Genomic DNA, 18,589 nt, shown 5'->3' on the forward strand with positions numbered 1-18,589 from the left:
TAACAGAATTTTAAAAATGTGTAACTTCCTGAGAAATACCTAAATTTGTCATTCAAGAACTATTTGACAATTTTTTTTCAAAAAGCATGGTGCTGTCAAGATAAGGGCTTGTCAAGCTGATATTACTTGTTTAAAATACAGCACTTTTAAAGCTTCAAGGAAAATCAACGTCAGTCATATATTTGATGTCACTGTATAGCTTACATCGCATTTTTCTGTTAAGCTGTTTATACAAGCTTCAAGTACAATATAATTCTAGTCCGTCGCATTATCACAGGCCTAACTTTATTACACTCACATTGAAGAACTACCACATATGTATTATTTGTATGTTTGAATAAAAATGAATATAGGGTACTTACCAAATCTAAATCCAACATTTCTTCCTCATAATACTTGAGTGACTTTCTGGGACAAAATATTGAAACTTCTAATTGATTTGTTCGATTTAGCTATACATTATTACTAGAAACAGGATTTTAGTTTGAGAGTATAATCTCCGGATACAAATCATCAACTTATTAATTGGCATAATATATATATCAATTTACACAATTGCTACATAACACCTACACACATTACCATATCCTAGAGAGCTAAGTGGTGAAGGGATAATACTGCATTAGGAATACAATAATCTAGAGCGACGAGCTTTTCTCATCTAATAATAGATATGGTGATTAGTTTGTTAGTCATGATTGAGCCAGACTAAGATTTCAATACCTGTAGGCCTACTAATTTTATACAATAGTGACAATACCAGATCCTTAAAATAGCATACCTTATCCGAAAGAGCATATCAATGTGCACCTTTTTGTACTACCGAATTGAGCTGCATTAGCCACCCTTAATTTTATACTGCCAAAGGGATTTTTTAAACAGAGGAAAGCTAATACAATCTGGTAGAACTACTTGATAGCAGTAGTAATATTACTAATGGTTGAAGGAATGTTAACACCGTCACCGTGCCAGTTTGGGCCTTTTTCCTAGCTACGCCACCGATACAGGGTAATGTATATACTGTACTTGTCATCAGGCGCTTAGGTCTTACCAGCAACTACATTCCAATAAAAACTTACTTTTACATCCTATTTTGCCACTATTTTTCTGTTCGAACTCAATTTAGCAATCGATACTAGACTTTGTGCATCCTGCCGATTAGTTGCGATGGCCAAGTGATTCAAAGCTAGAGTAGCAAAAACTGTGCAGTGGGATGTATTTTCCAACTCAATTTTATTTTCTACACTGTATGGTCTACCAATAAATATTCAAATAAATTACTTTGAGCATCATGTAGTTATTGCAATGAAATTTGTTACCTAGGTGAGATGGGCCTAACAAAACTATCAAAAGCACATTTGCATTGTTCGCAAAGGATCTGGCAAAGAACTCGGAAAAGGCAATTTCATATGATAGGAAGCACAACATAAATATCAACCAAACCTAAAAATAATACAAAATAGAAAAAACAAATACTTGAAACTGACCAATAATAATTTAAGCTAAAATGAACTAAATATACATTGCACGCAAATGTACATAAATATATAATGTAGAGTTAGATTCAACAAAACAGAACATAATCTTCCGAAGAGCACCAGGGCTATCACATCAACCAATTAACAAAACTGAAAATTTCAACAGGTTACTACTTGATCAAGTCACATTTCTGCACGCTTTCTGACTCATTAATTATCCAACCATGTTACGTGCTTAAATAAACATTTTAAGAGTAAAGTGGCGTGAAAGCAAAGTGACCTTGAGCAATAAGTGAGCACTCAGTGTCAGTACTAGGTAGCCACCTGGAAGAATTCTACGTGATGAGCGAGAATGACAAACTAGATCTTGATTGAAATATCTCCCAGAAGATCAGCCAGTCATATTTAGTTTAGACCATTATTCCTCCTCCTGGTACAATTGTGTTGCCATTATGTCGCCGGTAGATATTGTCTGACAAGCGACTTCACGAGTGAGCTGACTAGTACCATTCATACTGACCTTCCTCGACTGTGAATCACCAGTTGGTACGAGCATGTAACCGGGTATGAGCTTTTTCTTGTCATTGTTTACTGACTTTTGCATATACTTTGATTCGGGGACCATAGTTAACGTTGGAATTCCCTTTTCATCAGAGCCATCACCATCAAGGTGGGTGTTAAGAGTCCAAACTGGAATACAACCCGTGTTGCTCTGACTTGCATCAACATATGCATAGCTGTCACTCGGGAGATTTGAATTGGTGTTAGAGTTTGCATTTGGTAATAGTTTATTTACTTCATCTGCCAATCCTGTTGAATTAAAACCTGTTAGGCTAAATGTAGAATTTGTTCCATACATGCTCCGGATATCTTCGCCATCCCTCCAGATATGTGTTGCTCTCCACCGAGCTCTGCTTCCACGCGCCGCCCTTACAGCATTAAACCTGAGAATCTGGCCAATTTTGAAATGCCTAACCAGATCATCATAACCATCGGGGAGAATAGACCGGTCAAAAAAGACATGCTCATGACGGCCCAGATCAATGATTCCCCACAGTTTGGCAAGATGATAGACAGGCCCTTTGTGGTTGTTGAGCGTGCGATATGACTGTGGGCCACTGTTAACTGACGAGGAATTACACGAGCTAAAAGATACTTTCTCCATAGAGTCCGTCATATTGGAAGCAAGTGAACTGCTCATGCTTTCTGATTGAGACTCAAGCTTTGAAGGAGGCGAAATAGAGCAGTCAGTTGCGCTGTTCGCCGGACTCGGTCGACTGCCGGCCATTATGACATTCAACCTCGTTTTCTTTAGTGCCACAAAGTTTTCATGTAGAACAAAAATGTTGGGAAATTTGCATACAAAATCCCTCAGTTTCGTTTCATCATTTTTTAGAATATTTTTAATATTCTCATTATCCGCAGGTATATGGCTTAGAATAGCCATCAGAGAAATCTTACCACTACATTTTTCTATCAGCTCCTTGACAAACTTCATGGTTTTATATTCACTTGATGTCATCGTTATTGGCTGCGGTTTACTTTTACTGTCTTTGCTAATAGACTTGGAAGCCGCAGTTGAATCGATACTGCTGTCGCTCTCACTTCTGTTTATTATAGCCTGTGATTTTGGTTTGTTTAAAATATCTTCAGTAAGAGAGACTGTCTCATCATCACTGATGATAAAGATGTCTTTGTGTTTAACAAGAAAAGATTTGAATTCAGTTTGAGGTCCGACGGCATTTCTCATGTCAGCAGGTGCTTGCGAAAGATGCCCAGCTAGACTCTTGATGTTCATGTTGGGACCTTTTTTGAGAAGCTTGTCCTGAAAGTACCTTACAGCTTTTAATTCTAACTCCACGGCTGACATGGTTGACTTGGGAAGATCAGTGTCATCTTCATCTACGCTGTCGTGTAGAGGAGCTCCATGAGTATTTACTGACACCAAGTTACCTGCCGACAAGTTAAAACAGTGAAACAAGAGTACTGTTAGTTGCATTTGGAAAGTAGAAAAAAGATTTACAGTTCAACAATCTAGAAGCAATATTAGTAAATGAGTCAATGTACTTTAGACGCAACAATGAAAAAACGCAATAGTAGAGCATCCGATTACTAAAATGATATGCATGAATTTTGAGCATCCAGATAAAGACAAGCTAAAACCCTGCATACCGATGTACTCAACATAGAAACTGATACATCTATTTGCCATGTTTGGTCATCTAACGAAATGAGAGAAAATATAGGTAGCTCCATGGAGATGATAGAAGGTAGAGCATGGAAAGTCAAGCAAGCAACAGTTAGATCGGCTGTGATAAGAAACGGGCAAAATCTAACAGCTAATGGAAAAAATAGACAACCATCAATACCTTCAATGTGAAAAAGTGATGGATACTTTGTTAGGAAAGCTTTCAATCCATCCTCATTACCGCCAGAAGCAGCTCTCATCTCTGGTGTGAAGTTCTTACTACCAAACCTGCCAGCCATCTGACCAATAGACAGCGGCACAGAGCTGTTCATTAGCACCTCTATAAAGTAGAGCATGGCTTTTTGCCCCGATTCATCAGCCATGACCGAATGAAGAAGTTTACGAAATAGTAGATATGTTGGAGATCAGCTTCGCCTTATTCTAGCTGATGGCTTGCAATGTATTGCATCTACAAAAAAGATAAGGCAATTACTAAAAACATTAACAGTAACTAAACATTATTACAAGAGAACATCACGAATAAACAAATATGAATCATCACTATGTTGAAATTGGTCTACTCTTCACAAGCAAATAAAAGCCATGCTCTGTGCTGTCAGATATCGCAACTAAAACGAAACAAGTAAAAATTCAACCAACCTAGCAGCAGTTTAACCACTAAAGCAGCAGATGAGGAGTCAGCAGCAATTTAGTACGAAACCGAAACTGAAGTATTGTTGACCACACGACGTAGAGGCAACAGGGCAATTGTCACAGGAAATAATAGAACATCATCATTGCAGGATGTCTTGAGTATGACTGGCTCCTAGCTTCTATAGTTAATAGTTGAGTATGTCAACAAGGCCAACAGACACTTTCACAACCAAATGCTTACTATTAGCCTTCCCTGCTACTAGGTAATCAAAACCTAAGTCTGGTTTAGTTTCACTAGTATAATAAAGGTCTAAATAATATAACAATATAATACCATAGGCTTTGTTATATATTTGCTTATGGATAAAGATTACTTTAAATCACTTTCGAGAGATTACACAAGTTGAGAGCAGCGTAATATAGCAGAGACAGTTGGTAAACAACTGACTGGTGCTAGGTAACTATATGAAACATTCCCTCATTATTGTTATTAACTGCGCTAACTAACGTAATTGTTAATGTCTGATGCAAGGAATTTAAAAGAAGCTTTTTAATCAGTCTAGGATCAAACATTTCCAGCAAGAAAAGTTTCTAGATCGATGAGTGACACATACGTTCTGGCCTTAAATCAGAATAATAACCGAGAAAACAAAGATGAGGATTTTATTCAAGAGAGCTTCACTATTTTCGGTTCACTTCATTACTTTTATAAGCTAGACAGTGCCAACACTGTCAACACAAGCAATTAACTGTTACTAGATAGAAGAGTAGGTACACAATTAAGCCTGGTTTGCATACCCTAGGACACTTATGTATTCGCGGCATCTAATTTTCGCGTTTTCGCGGTGTCATCCTCTCGCGAAAATTTAATGAGCGAAACTAAACTATCATAACGAACGAGCGAAAACGCGAAGTTAAATAGCTTTGTTTATTGATATCCACAATAAAATCGTCATATTAGAAATGCAGGCAATTTTCGTCTGTGGTTGGGATCAATGGGAAATTTCTGGTAAACTCATTATAGCTAATACACCGACTGAGCAGCATGGCAAAGCAAATTAAGATTATATCAGTTTAGTCACCGAATTTGTAACTGATGAGGATGAAAGTCTGGTAGGTGAAGTCATAAAATTGCAGAATAATTATTGTAGTGATGAATTTTATTACCAACCAAAAACAATATCAACCCTCATCAGGTCTAACCACATTATCTCTTCCACTGCCAACCATGTACAAATTAGCTACCGGCCTAGTGCCAGCCATTTTACCAAAATTGCCGATATTGCTTCATGATATGTATACAGTATTTTTTCAAGTTCTACTTTAATTATCTGTATAATCACGAAAATCTAAATTGGCTATTATGTCTTCAACAACTAATTACCTGTTTTATGACTCGCGCGGGGTAGTTAATGAACTCACAGAAAAATGTTCGTTTTTAGATTAGCAATTCTCAAACAAAAGTTTAAAATTGCTTCGTTGTTTTAGGCTGATTTTATAGAGAAATCTTCGGACAACACAGTCAATTTCATAAAACACTTAAAGACCGTGGGTTATGTGGTCAACAAATAATAAAATCAGGTTACCAGACAATTGCTGAGAAAGTCCAAAAATGCGTTTATGGCAGTGGCCCCTAGAAAACGCATAAATGCGTTTATGGCAGCGTAAGGGTTATACAGTTTTGGTTGTGAAGTTGGTTGCTACCTATCTATTTTCTTGGGATTCAAGTGTGAAAGTCACAGCGGGAGGAACCTAGACGTCATTGATAGTCTAAAAAACAAATGGCAGCAAGTGATCAAATTGAATTGCCGATCTCACCCACACATTTCAACCTGTGGTTTACAAATACGAACTAGTCCCAAATTGAAATTTTTTCTTATTAGCAAACTGGACCTGAGGAATGTAATCTGTTTTTTCCACTGCATTTATTTTCACATCACTATATTTTCGCACTCATCAGAGCCGCGAAATTAAGTTGCAGCGAAATTTTATTCTGTGTGCTACTCACGAAACTAAATACTAGCGAAATATAAGTGTCCTAGGATATGATAGCGCAAGGTGCGCAACAAGGCACACGACTTCGTACGTAGGCCAGCTGTGATGTGGAAACCTCATCGCACGACGAACGCACGATGATCGCAAGGATCCAACCGAATGGATTCTTGCGACAGGTGCGTGCGATGATGTATCCCACAATACACCGCTCGACCTTTTCAACCTATCCCACAATGCAAACAGAGAGATATTTTAGTCTGTCTTAGTTGATATCGGGAAGAAATTGGTCTCCTGTCCGAAAGAGTAAGCAGAAATAACCAACCTTGTTCGATGCAAGCATGGCGCCTACGCGCGCTTAGGAAACGCTGCATCACAGCCGACGCAATACATTGCGCACGGTCACTGCGCCGCGCACGACCATTGCGCTGATATGTGGAAACCAGGCTTTACTGCCACACAGTAAAGCAATAATCGGGTATGATGGCTAAAAATAGCTTATTGTAGAATGAATTCTTCATCCGCTTGTCCCACAGATCGTTTCTTTTGATGTTAGTAACACCTGATAATGGTTAACAGATGATCTAATAGATCATCATCCGAAAGAGAGTTTACAAGTAGCTAAATGTGGGTAATGTGTTTTTAAATGTGTTTTACTTAATTTGGTGTCAACTAAAATAAATGTCACTGAACAGTGCAGGGCCATCATGGTTGATTTAATTTATGTATACAGTCAAACATGAATAACTCGAACTTCAAGGGACCGAGCAAAAGTGTTCGAATTATCAGAGCGTTCAAGTTATCAGAGCACTGTCACAAGTCCATATATTTACTTATTTATTAGTAGATACATGTACATATACAAACTATAATATAAATCAAAAGCACAAATGGCTTGTTTCAAATTAAATGCTTCTAATGTAAAGTTAAAACGTTTTCATGAAAAAGTATAGAGATTTTTCTATCACTTGAGATTGGTTTGTTGTTTGAGGTGATGTTATTGCCAGGACGTTTTTCAGATTGACATTGGCAAAACTTGATCGTTGTTGAAATGCTCAAAAGAAAAGACATTTTTTTCTTTTGGGGTTTTACCCACGATCAATTTTGCCGTTTTTTCTTGAAGTTTATGCAGATTACCTTACTTCACCTGGGATTCGTTAAGAGCAACACTCCGAGGCAGTTCAATTAGAAGTTTTACGAGGTTTTACGGTACATTCTATATCACTCACGCTTTTTTAATAGATACTTATTGAATGTACACACGAATTCTGTGTTTAGGTCAAACGATGAATAGTTTTTTTGTAGCTCAGACAACGTATACGTTTAATTACAAGAATTTTTAAGACGATTTAAACATTCAACATTCCGACGTTGATTCAACACAGAATCAACGTCGGAAAACTATTCATCACAGGCTAGCTGGGTTACGCCACGCACTCAAGGATTTTCGCCACGCACATACAAAACAAAAACAACATGCGATTTTTGTTTTGTATGTGCGTGGCGAAAATCCTTGCATGCGTGCCCCGGCTAGCCCGTGCTATTCATCGTATCGCAGTATAAATCAAATTTCACCAAACTTTTAGAAAAGTCGTTGACAAAAATATTTTGCCGATGGTGGTAATAACGACGCTTATGAATTACGAAAAGATGAAGTTTACCTCTATGGCTTTGAATAAAGTGATTTTCTAAAGCGATAACAACCGTTTCGGTAGCCGTTGGGCAAAAAACAGTTCGAATTAACAGTGTTGAGTTCGAGTTATCTATAGCAATTTATCATTACGTGGGAACGGACCAAAGGAAATGTTCGAATTAACCATGTGTTCGAGCTATCCGTGGACGAGTTATCCATGTTTGACTGTATGTATATTTAAATATGTATATGTCATCTGTGCAGTGCATTCAACTAGCGGTAATGTAAAAAGCGGAAGCATATAAAAGCCGGGCATTAACCTAGTACAATTATATGACTTTGTAAGGAAGATAATCAGCATTTTTAAGTCAACACATACACTAATATATACACATATATACAAAATACACATACAGTGAAACTCGGATAACTCAAACTTCAAGGGACCGAGCAAAAGTGTTTGAATTATCAGAGTGTTCATGTTATCAGAGCACTGTCACAAGTCCATGTATTTACTTATTTATTAGTAGATACATGCACATATACAAACTATAATATAAATCAAAAGCACAAATGGCTTGTTTCAAATTAAATGCTTCTAACGTAAAGTTTAAAACGTTTTTATCAAAAATTATAGAGATTTTTCTATCACTTGAGATTGGTTTGTTGTTTGAGGTGATGTTATTGCCAGGACGTTTTTTAGATTGTCATTGGCAAAACTTGATCGTTGCTGAAATGCTCAAAGAAAAGACATATTTTTCTTTTGAGCGTTTTACCCACGATCAATTTTGCCGATCTTTCTTGAAGTTTATGCAAAGATTACCTTACTTTATCTGGGATTCGTTAAGAGCAACACTCCGAGGCAGTTCAATTAAAAGTTTTACGGTACATTGTATATCACTCACGCTTTTTGAATGGATACTTATTGAATGTACACACGTGTTTTGTGCTTAGGTCAAACGATGAATAGTTTTTTTTAGCTAAGACAACGTATACGTTTAATTACAATTTTTAAGACGTTTTTCAACATTCAACATTCCGACGTTAATTCAACACGGAATCAACGTCGGAAAACTATTCATCACGGGCTAGCCAGGTCACGCACTCAAGGATTTTCGCCACGCAAATACAAAACAAAAACAACATGCTGTTTTTGTTTTGTATGTGCGTGGCGAAAATACTTGCGCCCGTGACCCGGCTAGCCCGTGCTATTCATCGTAAAGCAGTATAAATCACCACATATAATTTCACCAAACCTTTAGAACAGTCGTTGACAAAATATTGTGCCGATGGAGGTAATAACGACGCTTATGAATTACGAAAAGTTGAGGTTTACCTCTATGGCTTGGAATAAAGTGATTTTCTAAAGCGATAGCAACCGTTTCGGTAGCCGTAGGGCAAAAAACAGTTCGTTATAACAGTGTTGAGTTCGAGTTATATAGAGCCATTTATCATTGCGTGGGAATGGACCAAACAAATCCAGTCGAGTTAACCATGTGTTCGCTAAATCCGAGGGCGAGTTATCCATGTTTCACTGTATAAGTTAACAACACACAAAATTTAACACGGATATGCGCTATTTTATATGTGTACAGTATATACGTATATAATATATAACATATTATGGCTAACTTGCTACGTGTAATGACTTGCTTATAGTTTTAGAAAGCCTAGCAATTTAGGACAGTTGGATAAGACACTACCAAAATCAGTTTATTATGCTGTCTAAAGTTACCAAACAAGAAAACAAGCAAAACCTACAATTACCGTAAAACCTCTATTCGAACGACACCTTTATTTGAACACCACCTCTAATAAAAAGCCACTGTAGTAGAAGGGTAGAAAAATACAATGCCACCCTTTAATTGAATGTCACTTCTATATGTTCACCACTTTGACATACTTTGATCCTTACAAACCCATAATACAAAGTGATCAGTAAAAGAATGTCTACAAAATAATGCTAATAATGACTCAGTTACATCAATAACAATTAATATTTTAGTTGTTGCTGTGGTGGTTGCCATGAATTTAGTGACGATGTATCTGAGAAGATCGATCGCCACAACCATCAAAACTACACTCCGATTCAAAGTCACTTCGACATATACGAAAACCTCATCAAATCAATTCTGTAAAGCTTCATTACAATTGAAAGTCAAAAGAATCTAGTCTTAGAACATATTATTTACAAAATATTAATTGATAAGCAGAATTTTTTCAATTTGCATATGTACATGTCTGGTTGACTCCAGTTCCACAAAGTGTAAAACTATAACAATCTGTTTACATTGAAAACTACTGGTAGATTAAAAAATCATTGTGCAATTCTCATGAATGGGTCGAGCTAAAAGGACAAAAACTACACAAGTTAGTTTAACACATCAAGGTGCCATGCAAGATCGGTCTTTAAAACCAGGTGCTAAAATGGAGCATAATTTCATGACAAATCCACTTGCACCTCATACCTTTGGGACAAATGGATTCACATTAACTCTTCAACACAAATTCAAATTTGGTAAAAATTTCCTCAAAAATAGCTAATGTAATAAGGATTTCAAATAGGCCATTCCTAGATATTTAATATAACAAACATTGATAATTTTACTGCAATTAATAATCAAACTTGTAATTGTTTTGTTTCTATTATAGAACACTGTTCTGTTAATCTCTTCATAGTACTGAAAAACTATACTAAAATATGGCATAAGTTCTGTTATCCTAAGAGTTACCGTACTAGAAATTGCTTTCTTCAATAGCAGCATGGGGAGTCAGATGGGGTATGGTGGGTAGCATGGAGTAAGTATGATTAGTATAATGTTACAAGATTGACAGGCAATGATTGCAATATGTTGCCAACTACTCTCACAATACGTACAAACATGAGCAACTAAAAAAGCTACAGATTATAACTGAATAAAAATTACAAAATGCTACGAGACTGACTGCTTCTCCAACTGCAATGTGGATTGAGTTTTTATCAAATCATAATAGTGCGAACTTGTTGCAAAAACTGAGGTCAAAGAACAGAGTGAAACCTACCGTACCATTTATGGCACCCAGCTTACGTCTTTCAAATTTTGCGACGAAATATTTGTGTCTAGTAAAAGGCTTTAATGAGAAATTGGCAGATCCAAAATGCTCTTAAAAATAAGACAGTTGTTCTTTGAAACCATTGGGTAATGTAAGAGAAATCATTTTTTATTCATGATGCAATTTGAAAGAGAAGCAATTCGACAGAGCTTACGTGATTATAGGCAAACAACATGCTAAAAACTAGATGTATATGCAAGTGTTAGTATAATGCGTTGTTAGTAAAAAACAACAGACTACTCGGTCAGCATTGAGCAAAAGAGCCAAGATTCTGCTTTTTACAAGGCAAATATTTGTGGCTAGTGGGTAATGCTGTTTACTGCTGCTGCAAGACTCAAAAGAATGACTTAAAGCAACATCATGCACTGGCAGCTACCATGAAGTGGGATGACATTTGCCATGAAGGAAGTAGGTAAAGTGTATATAACTTGTAGGCCTACTCAGGATATAGCTGGTATTTTTTCTCATAGTAATAACATGCTTTTAAAATATCCTTACAGCAATAACTACAGAATGGCTATGTTAATCTTTTAAATGCAGCAGTAAGCAGCCATCATGGAAATGCAGAAATATAAACGTAAAGATATGATGTCAAATTTTTCAAAGACCATTTCAAATAAACTGAAATTATTTTAGAAAGAAAGCCGGCAGCATAGCACTGCCATCTACTACGAATATAATGTTTTTCCACATTGTTGAAAATTTTCCTTAGTTGTCAAATTTCTCTGCCGGCTACATCATCGCAGTGTGACAGATGCTCTATTACAATACCATGTACTGGTAAATAGACCTCATTTTGTTTTTGAACTTGATGTGATAGGAGATATAGAAACTTTCTAACATACCCATTATGGCTCCTCAGAGTTTGGGTTATATTAAATGTTGGATGTGAAGAATTGTTTTGGTAATTGTTCACATGCTACTTCCGTCATGCTTTATAATTTGTAGAAACCAAGTTTGTGCTTTTCTAATACTTACTCGGTCAAGAAAATTGTGTTCAACTCTGTGCTAAAATACCTCTGAAAAAAAACGAATAAGTTTATATTGACTAAAATTATTTAGTGCAGTGGGTGACAGCCAGCTACACAAGGCTGTAGAGCAGGTTTTGACTACAACGTTTAAATACCATGAGATATGCCCTATTTTATATAGAACATACCGTTATATCAGAGCACACTGTTAAAAATATAAAACACTTTTTCTACACTAAAGGTGACAAAGAGTGTTCAACCTCATCAGAGGTAAACAATCGCTAACTTGTTTTTGTTATGACTGAACATTGCCTTACCATAAGGTTTTGAATTGGCTTTTACTATATATGACAAATCTAGTAAGATTAAAATATTTTTACTCGGCATACTTTCAATTCACCCCAATCTCTGTGGCCTTCTTTTTCAATAGCGGTGCGCATTCCTCATTTTTTACTAAACTGACCATGGTCGATCATGAAAAAACCTTTGTTACCTGTTCCTGCTTGAAAGCAAAATTCTGGCGCATTGAGAAAGCGACTGACTCCAATCAATCAGATTTTCGAAAGATGCAAGCGAGCTTAACAGCTCCGAAAACAGACATTCGCTCACTACCACAGACGCAGCCTCTTTTGAGAGCAAATGAACTAGATTTCGGTACCGCAATTTGCCACTTGGACGGAAATTGCCGATTTTTTCTAACCTAAGCACCTTGTTTTTGACACAGTTGAATATTAAATTGTTATGGTTGCATAAACTGTTTCTGAGCATAGGCTAAGTATGCGTAGTCGCCTTTTAATTCATTTTACACATCTGAGGTTGTGCCGTTGCTATTGGTTAAATATATGTATTAACTTTACATCTATTGGCTAAGGGCACAGCTATATTGTCGTGACCTTCTTCTGACCAATCATATGCAGGATATCCATTTTTATTCGCAAACAACGCAAAATGGCTCGCAGTATAAATACCGAAGGCGGTCGGCGCGGCAGGTGCATCAATGAATTCGCATAACCTTTGTTGCTATGAAATTCATGTTTTCACACAATTATTTTACCACAACGAAGTAAGTTACATGGAAGCGGATTTAGGAACAATGATACATTATACTGCTATGTAACAATCAAAATGTTAGATTCTGCTGTACTTATAATAGGATATATCAGGCTAGTTAATTGGCAAAACGGACAAGTTTATTCGGTTATTTATGATTTACGTTATCATCATTACTAAATTGTACAACTATTATTGTTAATTTACATATAGTAATTTTACAACTAATCACAAAGCAAGAAGACTACAAATCATTTTTAATGCGTTAAGACTATCAAATGCAGAAATTTGCATTATTTAATGAACTCGACAATTTCACGACTGGAACGGGATTACATTTGCTTATGTCGAAATGATGGATACTTAAGAAGATGGAATTACGACACCTAGTAGTCTTTACGTTAACTGCCCTAATTGGATAATCAACTTCTGAACTTCATTACATCCCATGGGTGTAAAAACACTTTAATAACACAAACGGTAACCGAAACATCATTTAATAGGCGTTGAAGTGGGTTGTCTAGTCTACAGAATAACAGAAATTTTGGCTAGAAGTTCATAGAAAACTCATTTGTTTTGACTTTTGTTTTTGGAAGAAACTATTATAACATTAAGGAGCTAAAACTGCTGAGAAACCAGAGCTTGAAAACGTGCGTAAACAGCTGGCCATTACTTTCTAACTTTAGTACAAAAAATGGAAAGCTTTTTTTGTCTTGGTTTTCCTGAACTTCGTTATGTCAATCTTTGCTGTAGCCTGTCCACTGGGTAACACTCCAAAAGGTTTGCCAGTAGTAATGTTAAGTAGGCTCTTGTCAAACAGAAATGCCTGCTTTGGGTGACAGTCCACGATGTCGTCCAATATCTACTGGTGTAGCAAAAACAGTTTTTTCGTATCCAAAGGCTTAGTATCCAGCTGCCAATTATTCCTTGCATTTTAGCGAATGACACTGATGTCAGCGCCTTCTCAAACTCTGAGAATCAAGTGACAAAACTTTTTTTTGTTAAGCTGCAATGGTCATCAAAGCATGTTTGGGAGTTAGCTAAACCAGGAGAGATTTTTTGGTCTGTGCTACATTGCAATGTAATAGCATCGAATGCTAATTTAGAGACATACTCTGCATAAAGCCAAGAATTCTTTTGGATGACTTGAAGAATGATCTTAAGAAGCATTGGTTTAACGAGCTTTTGGATTGAGCTAATGGCAACTTGCAAGATGTGTCAAACAAATATTAAAAAATGTTTCTATCCCAAACTTTGGAGTACTGACAATGACATGTAGACAGTTTTGTATAAGCATATAGACATAGAATACTTGCAGTTTTGCTTATCGGGGTCATTGACAAACATTTAATGTCAGCTGGTCTGCCAGACTTGGGGCATCTAGATTCTGGTAGTGTAGGCATTAACTTACCAGAATCTAGATTCATTGGCGGCATCCTGAAAGTTGCCTGTCAAATGGTTATTGAGGCCAACTTTACCTGTTCTTAAAGATTATTTTAGACATATTTATCCAATCACAAATTACTTGCTTATCTCATATCATGTAAATATCTACCAAAGGTTAAAGTTATAAGATTATATATAAGGTTCCTAAAACGCAACTATTGGCATCAACTCTCGTGTAGAAAGCTTGACATAGTTGTTATTTAAAGATGTAGTTGCGTCAAATTTGAGTTGATTTTAAAAGTAAGCATTTTCTCATCTATCAGTTGATATGTTGTTTGTTGTGTTAGGCAATCTCATTGTCAAGATATTTGAAGATTAAACTCGAAAAAAGTTGATCGCGGTAAAACGCTCAGGCCAAAAAAAACATGCCCAGACCTGCCCTAAATGATGTAACTAGTGATACAACCTGTCTCTATTTCTCATTCTCATGTCTCTATCTCTCACATTCAAAATAGCAAATCAATTCAGGAACAATTCACATTGACCAATCCTGCTCAAGCTGGTTAACAAGAAAAAGGGTTGTATTAAATAATATAAATTTAATCTGTTTAATACATTTAATCTAGCATACATTGGCTATTGCGATAAAAGTCTAGTTCTACGCGGCTCTATTGGCATAAATTTTATTTTGCATTTGCTCATGCTGGCTAGAATAAATTTTAAATCTAGCCACAGATACATCATTATGAATGTCTCAAACGCCTCAAATAAGGGAAATTAAGAACTTGTCATATTTCTTTCTCTAAATGCGTGTAAACATCCGAGTACAGACTATTATTCTGCCGGTTTATGGTAATTAGGTCGTCGAGTTAACTTATTTCATCGCAGCCTTTGTATCAGCTAAGTTCTCAGTTATTACTCACACCAGACACTAGCTACTAAAAAATAAGCATGCCGCCATCTTTGAAAATAATATGTTCGAATATATGGCAAAACCAACTGCATCCCAAAAGATCATATATAGTCAATGTTATCTGGTCATTATCATCTAGTATCATTATCAATTTGTAGAAAAATTTGGCTGGTCACATTCAACCAGTTAATTCAAGTACAAAACGAATGGTTTTATGAGTTGACTGAAATAGTGAACGCAAAACAACATCAATTTCGTTGAAATAGATTAGCCCACTTATTCTGGTAAAGGATTACCAAAGCCATTCTTGCACCTGGTTGGCGGTTTGTGGACTCACTCGTTTTCATTTAGTAGGGTGGAGCATAAAATTTTTTTAACTTAATATTTAGTCCGTTGGAATTAAGTCAGCTATGCAAAAGTACCTGCCAATACAACTCGCATTACAGTTCATAAATCCATCCATCAGAGAAGATTTCAGCACAGATGGCAACAGGGCTATGATATATTCAATATGTTCTGCAAATCATGTTTTGCATCGTCTTCAACAATATTATTTTATTATAATTTTTACAAGTCAAAAAATTTTCGTTGCAGCATAAAGTTTTTATTAAACCATCCATCCAAGTCGTGGCCATTCACATAGTTTCATCTCATATAATAGGACAAATTAATCTACTGCAGCAAACTCAAACAAAACATGGTTTGTGCAGCACACATTCGTGTCTCTCTTTCCCATTTATGGCAGTTTCCAGACCGAGACCACTGCTCCCCTTATGAACCACATGAACATCCTGTAACAATAAAACAAATATCATTCATATATGCATCGTTCTAACCCGTATCTACTGAAAGGTTTCAATTTAAAAGTTAGATGTCTAGTGTGATTTTCAAAATGAATAAATGTTTAACAAAAGCATAAATACGCAAAGCCAACAATTCGAAGCTTTGTTTCTGAAAGTTAAAGATAAGCATTGATCAATCGATGTTCCTCATTTTCTGCAAGTGAGAAATTAACGTGATTTCTAATCATAAATCTAATTTACTAGCTGAAAATGCCAAAGAAAATTTTAAGCAAATGTTATCGCTAGATGAAACAATAAAAAGTGGTGAAACGATGATTCGTGATAACAAAAAGCTATTATTTTACTTATTAGGAGATGTATTCATGAGTAATAAAATTACTACCTTTGGTTTAGAATATATTCAAAAGATACTCATAGTTAAGATAAATTTACCTCCATTCTCCTATCTTTCTCCGCAGCATAACGCTGTTGAAGCCTGTCAGCTCTAACCATAGCCGGTCTGCCCCAATCTTTAATCAACTGATGCTCAGAAAACTTTGAGTCACCTTCACATTGTTACAATTCTGTTGTTCGTCAATAAAACGTGTCGGTGCAGTAATTCAGTAAATTAACGATGTCAATTAAATATCGATTTCGATGCACGTAGCTAGTAGAATCTACTACTGGTCAATGCGCGTGACTAACTAGTAATAGAGTAGGATCCTTAATAACCAGAATCTTCCAAATCACAGACAACCCGTTTTACGAGCGATAATATTTAATTGGACCTATATGAAAATTTCGTGCTGATGATTGGCTAATGAAGCGATCTTATATTTATCGCTCGTGGACTCTTTTCAGATGTATCACTCGTTACGTCACTAATGAAGCACCCGCTCGAATCTGAGCTTTTTAAAAGATGGCCTCATTCAAACGCATATATTTCTAGACAGGGTTAGTCTACAAAGACAAAAATGACATCAATTTGTAGCTGATGTTTTGCCTTTTATTGGTCTTAATTTCATTAAATTGACCTCTTTGACGCAACCACATCTTTAATCAAATTCTTGACCTGAAGTCACCATTTAGTTTTCATCAGTCAGTTGGTACATTTTACAACCTTTCTATAACATTTTTTACATTGTAATTGTTAGAAACCTGTTATACTTGTGCCAAAGTAATATCACGTTATTTTTTTAGAAATCAAATAATTCGTTTAAACGAGTATGTGAACCATTATACTCTGTAATGGAAACAAAATATAAGAATAGGTTGTAATAATTAGCGATTAGAAAGTTTACATTTTGTAAGCCTGTGCAAAAAACATCATCAATTCCTTTGGCTCGGCAATAAGATTCTGAGATTTAATAGATTTGTGCAAAGTTAGCCTATTTCTCTTCAGTTTTCCTCTAATCAAACTTTTGGTAGAACTATTCACTCTAAATATTTGATATTTTGCATGCAAAGAAGTGGTTGATTTGTGCTGCCAATCATTATGACTTGATTTTGCGCATAGGTGAGAGGTCTCTGCTGAGTCTTCATAGACTGCATATGTGTAATTATAAACAATTGTTTTTGGTTTTACATTGTTACAACTTGACTTTTATCTGTGTGTACTAGCTAATACTTATTACTAATGGTAAAGCGGAGATGACCCTAACACCTGTAAGTGCTATGATTTTCTTAGATTATACACTGATGTTGTTGGTCTCATTTTAGATTTCGTCAGGCTTTTAAAAGAGTTGCTAAGCAACAAAAAACATGGAAACCAGGTAAATTGCTACTTCTCACAAATATTGCTGTAAAAAAAATTTTTTCTATAGAAAAATAGAACGTCTTCTTGCCATCACCATAATCCACTTTTTTCAGACTTGACAGATTATTTACTTTACTGGATACTGGTTCCACTCTTGCCATTCGGAAATCGGCGGCTAACCAGCTTGGTGACATCGTTAGACTCCATCCACAGAAACTGCGCTATCTTCTCAATAAGGTAGTCAGCTTTTGCTTGATATTGTGATAAGATTGAGTTTCCAAATGCATTCAGACTGGTGAAAGGGCTTCTCAACATTCACATTTTTCAACAGACCCGATATTAAATTTGAGCAAGTGTTTTACTCTACATCTGAAGTTATTTTCAAAATATGACTTTACAGGTGAAAGTGGAATCCATGAAAGTTAAGGATATAATGTAAGAAAATTAAACAATGATCAGAAATGTATAAGCTAAGTTAGATTAAACATTACTTAGTCTAATTTTACAGTGCTTAAGAGTTACAGCGCTCTTTTCTCCCTGCCTCTATCTACACATTGCTGAGTATACATTTCCATTCTTGTGTATGTCTCTTCTTATTGATTATTACTTTTATAATTTCATTTGTTTTTCTGTTTGGTTTTTCAGGGAATTCTAAAAATATATTTTGATGTTATACATAATTACTTGCAGTAT

The 18,589-nt window shown here is 35.9% G+C and overlaps 2 protein-coding genes across 2 annotated transcripts in view; one reads left to right on the plus strand and one right to left on the minus strand.

Annotated features, from left to right (window-relative positions):
* Positions 1-1,216: 1,216 nt before the first annotated feature.
* LOC137394095 (uncharacterized) lies at positions 1,217-12,655 on the minus strand. The gene is made up of 4 exons (XM_068080817.1): positions 12,503-12,655; positions 4,327-4,499; positions 3,848-4,135; positions 1,217-3,431 (listed from the first exon to the last, which is right to left on the minus strand). The coding sequence occupies exons 3-4, from the start codon at positions 4,047-4,049 to the stop codon at positions 1,897-1,899; spliced, it is 1,737 nt and encodes a 578-aa protein (XP_067936918.1). The 5' UTR covers positions 4,050-4,135; positions 4,327-4,499; positions 12,503-12,655; the 3' UTR covers positions 1,217-1,896.
* A 365-nt stretch (positions 12,656-13,020) lies between these two features.
* LOC137394042 (TATA-binding protein-associated factor 172-like) overlaps positions 13,021-18,589 on the plus strand; it is a 28,397-nt gene continuing 22,828 nt past the window's right edge. The window contains exons 1-3 of the mRNA XM_068080763.1: positions 13,021-13,072; positions 17,860-17,912; positions 18,010-18,133. Of these exons, the coding sequence (XP_067936864.1) occupies positions 17,902-17,912; positions 18,010-18,133 (135 nt within the window). The 5' untranslated portion in view covers positions 13,021-13,072; positions 17,860-17,901. The remainder of the gene's footprint in view (positions 13,073-17,859; positions 17,913-18,009; positions 18,134-18,589) is intronic.

Source organism: Watersipora subatra, chromosome 1 (assembly GCF_963576615.1).
Source record: "Watersipora subatra chromosome 1, tzWatSuba1.1, whole genome shotgun sequence".
Classification (NCBI taxonomy): Eukaryota; Metazoa; Bryozoa; class Gymnolaemata; order Cheilostomatida; family Watersiporidae; genus Watersipora; species Watersipora subatra.

What these genes read in the sequence shown, in the direction of transcription:
- LOC137394095 (XM_068080817.1), bottom strand. Translation starts at nt 4,049, where the DNA reads ATGGCTGATGAATCGGGGCAAAAAGCCATGCTCTACTTTATAGAGGTG. An exon ending in ATCACTTTTTCACATTGAAG is followed by an intron (nt 3,432 to 3,847) that starts GTATTGATGGTT and finishes ACTTGTCGGCAG; the next exon opens with GTAACTTGGTGTCAGTAAAT.